At 33.0% G+C, this 11,341-nt stretch overlaps 1 protein-coding gene across 1 annotated transcript; it reads left to right on the top strand.

Moving 5' to 3' along the window:
• Positions 1-10,464: 10,464 nt before the first annotated feature.
• On the top strand, positions 10,465-11,303 carry LOC131077110 (abscisic stress-ripening protein 2-like). The gene is made up of 2 exons (XM_058014541.1): positions 10,465-10,781; positions 10,956-11,303. Exons 1-2 carry the CDS (start codon positions 10,566-10,568, stop codon positions 11,145-11,147), a joined length of 408 nt encoding a protein of 135 aa, XP_057870524.1. The 5' UTR covers positions 10,465-10,565; the 3' UTR covers positions 11,148-11,303.
• Positions 11,304-11,341: the final 38 nt, after the last annotated feature.

Here is an 11,341-nt window from a genome sequence, read left to right as displayed (position 1 = left end):
AGGGATTTTTTATCAAATGTAAATTCAATTAAAAGGAAAAACGGGTTTTAACTAAATAAATAAGATTTATTCAATTAAATGGCTAGAGGAGACTTAATCAAACCTTAGTTTAATTAACAGGTTAGGCTAGAAGAGATGAATTTTAATCAAATCTTTAATTTGATTAATAGGCTGATTGGAAGAATAGGGATATTAATTAAACCTTAGTCTAATTAATAGACGAATAAATGATGATTAAATGAATAAAATTTATTTAATTAGTTGTGGAAGTTTTAGGTGTCTCCACTTACTTTAAGTTTGCATTTATTATACGCATGAACCATTATGTAACTATTCTCTTTGATGAGTTTCTTTGAAAGCGCCTCACTCGGATTAGATGCTTGTCGTATTTCATAGTTTATTCATATACACATGGTTATCTTTATTTTAACTCGTTCATATTTATCTATGTTGTCATAACTTATTCATGACTTATGGATTTTATTATGAATGCACTCATATTAATGGCAATATGAATCAATTGTTAGTATGTTTAAATGCATAATAGGTAACCAAAATCTTGAATTTATGTAAATGGAAATTTACTTAGATTTAATTTGGTATCATTTATGATAGTTTTTCTAAGGTTAGGACTAGCGGGTCCTTACACTCTTGTTTGTGCACATTATAGTGTGGTATAATACATGTGTTTGATATATTGATTAGAGCACATGTTCTTCTTTTATGGAGATGTGAGATCATTTTTTCATGTTTATGTTCTTGATTTAACCGTTCAACTTTCATATTGATCTTTTTGATATTCTTTTTGTATTGAGTACAAGATCATTTTTTTGACTTCATGATGTTTCTATGTTGCATTTTGGAGTTTGACATGGACTGATCAGTTATAATTTCTCATGGATACTTGGAGACATAGGTGAGGCTTAGAGTTCTCTTATGTTTAAAGACACGTGCTGATATTGTTACTCCTGAGGAATATTTCAACATGGAAGTCTAGGGAGCCTATACCTTGGTTGGATGTGAGTTCAACATGGACATATAAGGAGATTGTTCTTGGATCAATCATGTTGACTTGGATATCTCAGAGGAGCATTCCCATTCCCCACTCTTGGTATACTCGACAATTTATCATTTGAGAGGGCGTGGCCATTGTTTTTTTAGGTGCATTATGATTTATTCTTTGTCTTCTCATGCATATAGATCTTGAGATATAATTATTTGGGTTTAGAGGGTTCATTTTAGGTGTAATGTCCCCACTTTAGCAGTTGACCGAGTGTATGTGCGTTAGCCTAGCTCTACATGGTCCCGAGGGCTAACAAAGGGTTTAAGGGGATCCTGGAGTGTTTTGGCCTAGTCATTTCTAGTTTGGGCTAAAACGGAGTTGATTTACTTAGTTTCAGGCATACTTACTATTTTTAGTAAGTCAACAGGACACAACAGAGGCTAGCTTTGGTGATTGGATTTGATACTCCTCAGCAAGAACTTTCCGACGAGCTATCACTCACGCTATTCGGAGTCCGATTGCTAATATATTTTAATGCCCGAAGTGTTCTTAAAGTAACATTTAATTTAATTATAAAATATTAAAGTGTTACTTTAATATTTTTTTTATGGGGATGTGTGCAAATCAAAGGGGCACCCAAGGGAAACATAAGTGAATATTTTAATATATTTTATATTGCACATCTTTTATCCCACATTGCTCAAGTGAGTTGGGTCGACCCTTGGAGAAAGAATAAAAGGAAGCTTTTGTGGCTTCACTCGGCATGTTGAATATGAGAAGAAATTGATGAGTGAGTTGCAGATTCGTTCTTGGCATTAGGGGATGTCTATCCTCTCTTGTGACATTCTAGATGTCATTCCTTTGGGGTTTGGCCTTTGGAATCCATTGCTATCAGCTTCATTAGCAGGCAGATTGGTGCATCTTTAGCTACAGGCAGATTTGGTGTTTTTGCTCATACCTTCTTCACTTCTTGTCCAATGCTTATGCCATTCTAAAGGGATGATTTTATGAAGATATTGGACTGATTGAAGACTAATTAATACTATAGCAGCACTGTAGTGCAACACTATTCACATTATTGTAGCACGATACTATTCACGCCACTGTAGCGCGACACTATTCACATTACTGTAGTACGACACTATTCATAATACTGTAGCAGCAAGATGGGAAGTCATTGTTGGAACATTATGTAAAAAATGTTGGAGTATTTAGTGAGTTGAAAAAACTGCTATGTATTTGATTTCATTAATTCTGGAAATAATATCATATCAACAGTAGTTCAATCTTCATGTTGCATATTATTGTATTTTCCTTCTAGTTCATGTAATGTGATTTCAAATCTATGCAAAGGCTTAAAAACAAACAAACATTTCATTTCCGAAGCCATAAGGGGGTTTAAACATTAAATGGAGAAATAAGGAGTTGGATACCAACTGTTTGACTAAATTCCTATCAGCGGTTGGTTTAGTTTTTGGGCATTCTAGAGTGCCCATTATATTAGGAGTGCATGGCGTGTTTATCCCCTTATGAATTATGGTTTATTTATGGTGAAATTCATTGATATTAAGTTTAGGAGATGGTATTGCACTTATTCCCTTGAATTGGGGATGTAGTTGATTTGATCTTCTTTGGTTTGAGAGGCTTATATCCATGTTGATTACATCATATATGTTTTATTTAGTCTATTGTATTGAATGTATGGGTGTTCTTGATGCTATTCTCTTTGGGGTTTCATGATGGAGATCATTCTTTTCATACCTCATCATTTAGATGTGTATGTACAAGGACATGCTACATGCTTATGATTTTTAGTTTCTCTCTTTGGTCTTGGTTATCTTCTTGCATGTTTGGTTTCGCATGACATTGGTTTTGAGGTTTGATTGGACCTATGGTGATCACTAGGTTTATGATCACATGTTTTCACTTAGTTCTTAGGTTCAATGACATGGAGGTTCCTTTATCTCTTTCCTTTTGTTGGGTGTGGAGAACATGGGAGAGCCTTGGATACTTGTAGTGAGAGTTGTACTTGCAGGTTATTCATTTATAGGTTTAGTATATATTTGTGGATGTTCCTTGGCACTACATGGTTATGATTACACTCTATATAATATTATTATTGGATATTTGAATTCCTTGATCACTTTCATATTTCACATTGCCTATGGAATGGGAGTTCCTAGGTACATATATGTTCTTTATTGAGAGGTTTGGAACTTGGAGCTTATGATTGCATGTTATGGATTGTATATATTGATGACATGAGGTTTACTTGTTATATTTTGGATACCTTTGAGGTATGGATTGTTGGATATGTTAGCAGTTGTTGTAGGTGGTATTTAAGCAACGAATATGATTTCCTAATAGCTATCAGTGCATATTGATACCTTTGGATTGAGTATTTGTCTTTGGGATATTAGTTGAGATAGGATTTATGTTTCATTGTGATAGATAGTGCGAAATCTATTTGGATGGCTTCTTATCTTTGTGCATTAACATGATGGAGGATGAGAGTGGTCATGCTTGGGATGGTGGTCACCTTGTTTTCTTGTTACAAGTATCTCGATGGAGTACATGGACCACTTTGATTCCTTGATGGTATATGTGGCTATAGAGATTGTTCCCTTGTCCATGTTTGAGGTTACTTGTTACCCCTTATGCAATATATACAACAAGTGGGAGAACGCTAGGAATTCGGCAATGTACACCTTGCTTAATTTATTATTACATGTGTTGTGGATCTAGGAGGGCCTATAAGTAAGTGCATCACTAGGAATTAACATTCGTGGGGCCACTTTATGTGTTGAATGTAAGTTGTAATTGTATTTATTTAGTTATTTAATAAATTATCCAATATTAAATGTGGGGTCGATGGTTTGGTAATCTCATGGTTTTATGTAATACCACTTGGTGGTTTGTGTGTGGGCTTGTTTTTATAAAACCAAACCCAGGATAGTTGTATAAGGTTATATGGTTGGCCATTTTGGCTAAGGGGTTGAGAGAATCTCTTATTTATCATTTGTGAGGGTTTGAATCATGGCATGGGATATGTGATTACATGCTTGTTCACATGGAGTAATTCTAGAGAGCTTATGTTTTGGAAGCGTTCATGGAGGATTATGAAGATGCATTATAATGACTTCATTGTTGAATAATATATGAGTGATGGATGATTTTGGAGGCTAGGTTTTCCCCACTTGAGGTTTTTCCTAGGATATATCTTGTGTCATATTTGATGGTAAGTAGTATATTCTTTTGCATATGGATTTTGAATAATTTTTTGCATATATTTCTCTTTTGATGTGGAGATTTAACATGTATAGCTAGAAATTTCCTAACAAATATTAAGATCAACATTATTGTGAGTGATAATAAGAACTGTATGGAGAAAAAAATCTCTTTAACAAATTCCTTGGACTTGGGAATATCCCTTTGCAACCAAATCCAACCATGTACTTTTCAACACTACCATATTAAATAAATTTAATCTTAAAGACCTATTTGAAACCAATAGGATTTGTACCCTTTAGAAATTGAACCAAGTCCCAAGTGTCATTCCTCTTTAAATAATCTATCTCTTCATCCATGACTAACTTCTAGGACTACCTATCATCCATATCCATTGCCTTAGTCATAGTTTAGTGTTAATAACAATAACAATAACAATAACAATAACAATAACAATAACAATAACAATAACAATAACAATAACAATAACAATAACAATAACAATAACAATAACAATAACAATAACAATAACAATAACAATAACAATAACAATAACAATAACAATAACAATAACAATATTAACAATATTAATAAGAACAACAACAACAACAACAACAACAACACAACGATGACAACGACAACGACGACAACAATGACAACGACAATGACAATGACAACGACAACGACAACGACAACGACAACAACAACAACAACAACAACAACAACAACAACAACAACAACAAAAACAACAACAACAACAATTAGAATCAAGCAAACTATACCTCCTTGGTTTCCTCCTTTTCCAAGTGGATATCCTCCAAAGTTAATTCTTCCATTTCTTAATCTTTTTTTATTAAATCTTCCCATTGGAGCCATTTCAAACCTCTTATTTAGCCCAAGGTGTAGCTTTTTTTATTATTTTAATATAATTCCATTTTATATCTCACACTCCCTTCTATTTTCTCAACTACCAAAGAAGGCATGATCTCTCTAAAGATCACACTTTGACTATATAATTTATTTATATTCATAAGATCTTGTAGCTTACAATAGATCATTTAACATTGTCACAATAATTGATAAATATGCACTATATTTCCTTATAATAGAACTTTGACAGGTTTTCCTTTGACATATGGGCATATTTCTCACAATCAAATATTCAAGGATTCTAAATCAAGAGATTTAAAACTACTCATCCAATACTCAAAAAGGGTTTTACCCACAAGCGGTGATGAATGATGCCAAATAATTAACATGTAATACTAGTCATCCCTACCCAATTTTTTTATTAAAAACTATCCCCACTAAGTATAATCCTTTCCCTCTCCATTAATGATCCACTCATGCACTCTACAAATCTATTTTTCTACAAATCTATTAGTTATCTTATGTTGTGCAATACCATTATTATCATGTTGAATCTATTGAACTTGGCTAAATAATATTCTGCAACATTGTCTATTATCAACACCATTTTTTTGCTTGATTGATTTTCCACATTAGCCTTAAACTCTTTAAAGTGATTATATAACTTTATGCCTATGTAAATAGACCCAAGTCCTGTTCTAGAGAGGTTATTAATAAAAGAAACATAGTATGGGTCTTTTACATAATATGGGTCTTTTACATATGAAGGAACATCTATGGGACCAAAAACACACACACACACACACACACACACACACACACATATCCAAAAACCCATGAAATTTATGCAATCTCAAATAAAATCGAATATGATTCTATTTTTCATAAACACAATATTCACAAAATTCAAAATCAAGAGAACAATCAACCAACCCCTCTATAATATTTTTGTTTCTGAAGGTCCTAAAACCCTTCTCACCTAAGTGGTCCATACATACATGCCACAACATCAAATTATTAGCTGATAGTTTTATTTTCAAGGTGAGAACATGTTTGGGAATACACACTACATGTTCCTTTACTATAAGTGTCTTTTTTGTATTTGTTAGAAGCCTTAATATTTGATCCCTTTTCTACAATTACTGATCATGTAGGTGTGGATACTAGAAGTATTATTAAATTATTATAATTATTGTATGTGCTAGAATTATGAGAGAAACTTTTTCTAAGTTTGACACTCTTTTCCAACAACACAACTTCACAAACCATAGTATATTCACCATCATGGAAAACTACTTGCACTGGTATTTTTCATCTTATTAACTATAATAGGTTTTTTGCCAAACCTAGGATGTGTAGAATCCTAAAATTCCTTTGATACCCCATTAGAGGACCTGATCAAGTAACTTGAGTCCATGGCCATAAATAATAATAAAAAGAGTTTTTACCAATGTAGGCCTTTCCACCCTCAATTTTCTCATGGTGAACTAATTTCTTCTTATGAGGAGTCATATAGGAAGAGGTGGAAAATTTTATCATCCATGCATTGTCACTTGCATGTAAGGGATGGAAAAAAATTCATTTGATTTATCTTAAGAAGATTTAGAATTTGAAAATTCATCTGACTCGTTATTTTCTTTCTTCCCATCCTTGCATTTATTCTTTCAATGTAGCCTTTTTTTACCACATCTCCAACATATTACCTTCATTTATCTAAGAGACTTAGATCCCCCTTAACTCTTAGATATGTTCTTGTCCTTTACTTTCATTTTTCCTAATATTGTCCATGTGGGAAATTGCTACTTCCTTGGTGGATTCAAAAGTTGTTTGTCTCATCTCCTATAAGAGAAAAGAAGCCAATACCTCATCAAGAACAATATTTGAAATAATCTTCTAATGAACATCACTATGTTATTCCATGAGTTTGGAAAGCAATATAACATGACCACGTGTATCAATCTTCACCCTCCATTTTTGTGCCAACATACTATAACTAGTTTAAAATAGTGTTAAATGCATTAAGGTGTTCAATAATTGAAACCATATCATCCATTCTTAGAATATAACTTTTATGGAAACATCTCAATCACCAATAATTTAACTATTCTTGTATCTTTTCTCTAAAGAATTTTTTCTAAACATTTAGGAGCACTAAATCTACCAAATAGTTGAATTATAGTTTTTCCTTTTTTAATCTAATACAATCCAATCATCGTTCTTCATGCTCGATGGTTTACTTATAGAGATTGATACCCAAATAAATTTGTTTATTAAAAAGTTTCTATTTTGAGTTTTCATCTAGCATGAAGTCTATACCATTAATCAATCCATCCCCATTCATGATGTAATTTACATTTTATTGAAAAATAAAAGATCTTTAATGCATGACTCTCACTCAAACCATGACTAGTCCAAACATCCTCTTTAGGAAAATACCTAGGAAACATAGGTGATCATGATCCAATACCATATGAAAGGACTATGATAGTAGAAATACTTTCTACACAAGATGACGAGAAGATACATGCATGCAATATATAAATTTCAAAAATATTATTACACAGACCAAGGAATTCACCCCATTGGTAAAAAGTTTTACCATGGGAGAACCTTTGAAAGAAGAAACTCAACCTCTAAAACATGGACCAATGTATTCACAACACCAAATTGAATTATAATACATCAACAAGCTCAAGCAATCATAAGAGAAGAAAAAAACAACCATCTTGAGAAATTTTAGTAGGATAATGCATTGCAAAATTATATCATATGTTTTGAAATTATGCACTAGTATTTATAGGTAAAAACCAAAACTAGAAACCACCATTTCTTTCTAAAATCACGAGAAAAAATATTGGCTAAAAGTGACACCAAATCTCCATGTAATTCACAATGCCCAAGTCAACACTTGAGTTAATTAGAACCTAAGTAATAAATTCATCTTTCAACTGGTGTGTTGCATTTGAACTTATTTACTTTTTTGGTAACATACACATACAAACTAAAGATCTTCCTTTCAATATTCTCCAAGTTCGCACATAATTATCCCTTTTCATATTCTTTTTTATTTGGAAACTCTCGTACACACACCTTACAAATTATCATAGTTGCATTTTAGCAATTCTCATGTGAAGTGATAATCACAAATCACCAAATTACAAACGACAAGTGTTAACTAGTGCAAATCCAAGCGAGACCACCCAAAATATGTGAGGGAATAATAACTAAACATAATTTTATAATTAAATACAATCATTAGAAATGCAATGTTTGAAACCTTTCCAAATAGGACTCAGGTTCCCAATTGTGATAAAATGAATTCCCTATGTGTTTGCCAATTGCCATCTAGTTAAGAGTTTTAATCAAATTAAAAAAAAAGAAAGATTCCATTTAATATTTAAAATTTAATTTTGATGAAAATGAGCCAAAATACTATTTGGGCTAATGATCACAATTCATCAATTGACATCTAATGCTAAACATAACACCGCATCAAGTAAATAATCATATGCACCAAAGTTTGCATAATCTATGAGATACAACTAATTTTGAAAATTTATTGAATTATCTATAGGGGAAGGGGCCTAGTTACCACCCATTTTTAAATTACCATTCATTAAATTTAACTAATTAAAAGCTCACTAAAAAGTCATCAAGTGGGCCAATAGCTGTCCATTGGATACCTGGTAGTTAAAAAAAATGTTAGTAATCAAACCAATTGTGGAACTTTATATGTACCAATATCACACAATTATTGGGGCATTTGTGCATAAATATTGTATCAACTATGCAAAATTTGTAGTGATCAAAGTGAATAGTTAACTGAGGCATTCAGAAATATGTATGTGACATCAATTCAAAATGATTAGTTTTTGACCCTTGCATGCATAATGAATCCCACAACATTTATTGTAACTACCCAAATGAAACAAAATCTCTAAGCACTTAAGTTGCATACATAGACAACCAAATTACTTTTGTCAAAATCCAATATGCCATTAAAAAAATTAAGATACGCAAACTATCATAATTACCACAATCCACATATAATTACCCCTTTTCATATTCTTTTTTATTTGGCAACACTTGTACACACCTTACAAATTATCATAGTTATATTTTAGCAACTCCCATGACAACTAAGTGATAATCACAAATTGCCAAATTAGAAACTACAAGTGACAACTAATGCCAATCTAAGCTAGCCCGACAAAAGTATGTGAGTTAATAATAAATAATAAAAATAATTAAATAATTAAATAATTAAATAATTAAATAATTAAATAATTAAATAATTAAATAATTAAATACAAAGTTAGACACCATTTCTCAATAGGACCAAGGTTCCCAATTGTGATCAAATGGGTTCCCTATGTGCTTTGCCAATTGCCACCACAATTCAAGTTTCAATCAAATAAGTAGAAAAATGGATTGCATTTAATATTTAAAATTTAATTTCGAAGAAAATGAGTCAAAATACTATTTGGGCTAATGATCACAATTCATCAATTGACATTTAATGTTAAACATAACACCACATTGTAAATAATCATATGCACCAAAGTTTGCATAATCTATGGGATAGGGCTAACTTTTGAAAATTTATAGAATTATACATAGGGGAAGGGACCCAGTTACTCCCAATGTTTCAATTACTATTTATTGGATTTCACTAATTAAAAGTCCACCAAAAAATCATCTAGTGGGTTAATAGCTACCTATTGGTATGGTCATTAGCTCGAAAAAAGTTATTAATTAGACCAATTGTGCAACTTTATATGAACTAATATCGCACAATAATTGGGGCACTTGTGCATAAGTATTGGATCGATTATACACAATTTGTAGTGATCAAAGTGAACAGTTTATGGGGCAACATAAAATATGCATGGGACATCAATTCAAAATGACCACTTTTTGAACCTTGCATGTAGAACAAATCCACAACATTCGTCATACCTACCTAAAAACGAAAACAATAGCTATAAGCACAAGTTGTATATAAAGACAACCACTTTTTTTTTGTCAAAATCTAATACACCATTTAGAAACTTAAAATACAAAAAATTAACTATAATTAATCGTGCCCTCCCCTACACCCTATATCATTGGGGCAAAGTGAAGTCAGCCATAGCTCAAACCACAATCTACGCTTTGTAACTAATGAAATGATACTAACCAGCTATTACCGGTCTAGATTGTCCTTCCCCATTCCTTATCCAAAACGAGTACCTACATAAACCGCGCCTGGTACACGGCGCCATGTTCGTTTGCTTCACTATCAAGAAACGCGGCCTACATTTCCCCCTATTCCTATAAATACCCACTTCTCTCACATTCATTTCATCACATTTCCTTAGCCCATTCTATTCATTGCAGAATTCCCCCCGTCCAATTCGATTCATTACAAGATAATCTTGAGGTATTCTACTTAACAACAAAGGATTCTAGCAGGAAGAAAAAGATGAGCAGCCACCACCACCACCACGGGCACCACCATCAGCACCACCATGGCCACCAAGAAGGGGGCCACCCATATGCACCGCAGCCACCACCACCAGGGGCTTATCCTCAAGCAGTAGGGACTTATTACCCTTCTGCAGAGGAAGAGGCGAAGAAGCACAAGCATCGTGAGCATATGGCCGAGATGGGAGCACTAGCTACAGGAGCCTTTGCTTTGGTAAGTTTAATGACTAAAAACTTCAATTTTTTAGTCATCATATATATGGTTTTTGAGAATATTGTGTAGATGTTTTTGACATGGATATTTCAGATCATACTGTGTGATGTATGAACGTATGACTAATAGATAATGGTGGAATAATTGTTCAGTGTTTGTGTTTAAATTTTGCAGTATGAAGGGCATGAAGCGAAAGTGGATCCACAGCACGCAGGAAGGCATAAAATGGAGGCAGAAATAGCTGGGGCGGCGGCCGTTGGGGCAGTGGGGTATGCTGTGTATGAACACCATGAGAGCAACAAGTCTAAGTCTGAGTCTGACCATAAACACCATGGCCATCACCACCACGGCCACCATCATCATTGAACACAATAAAAATAAGCCCCTATTGTTGAGAAATTTTATCTTGTGATCCCTGCAGGAACATGTGAAAATAAGATCCCTAGTTTCAATGTAAAATAATGAGAAGCTTGGATTGTTCAGTCAATCTTCCCTGTTCAATGGATCTGTGTTTTGCTTAAACTTCGTTGCTATTCAATTGTCTTTTTTTCCAAAGTTTA

Source organism: Cryptomeria japonica, chromosome 9 (assembly GCF_030272615.1).
Source record: "Cryptomeria japonica chromosome 9, Sugi_1.0, whole genome shotgun sequence".
In the NCBI taxonomy this organism is placed as follows: domain Eukaryota; kingdom Viridiplantae; phylum Streptophyta; class Pinopsida; order Cupressales; family Cupressaceae; genus Cryptomeria; species Cryptomeria japonica.
Note: the sequence above shows the minus strand (reverse complement) of the source record. Positions and strands in the feature narration are given on the sequence as shown.

What these genes read in the sequence shown, in the direction of transcription:
- LOC131077110 (XM_058014541.1), top strand. Translation starts at nt 10,566, where the DNA reads ATGAGCAGCCACCACCACCACCACGGGCACCACCATCAGCACCACCAT. An exon ending in CTACAGGAGCCTTTGCTTTG is followed by an intron (nt 10,782 to 10,955) that starts GTAAGTTTAATG and finishes TAAATTTTGCAG; the next exon opens with TATGAAGGGCATGAAGCGAA.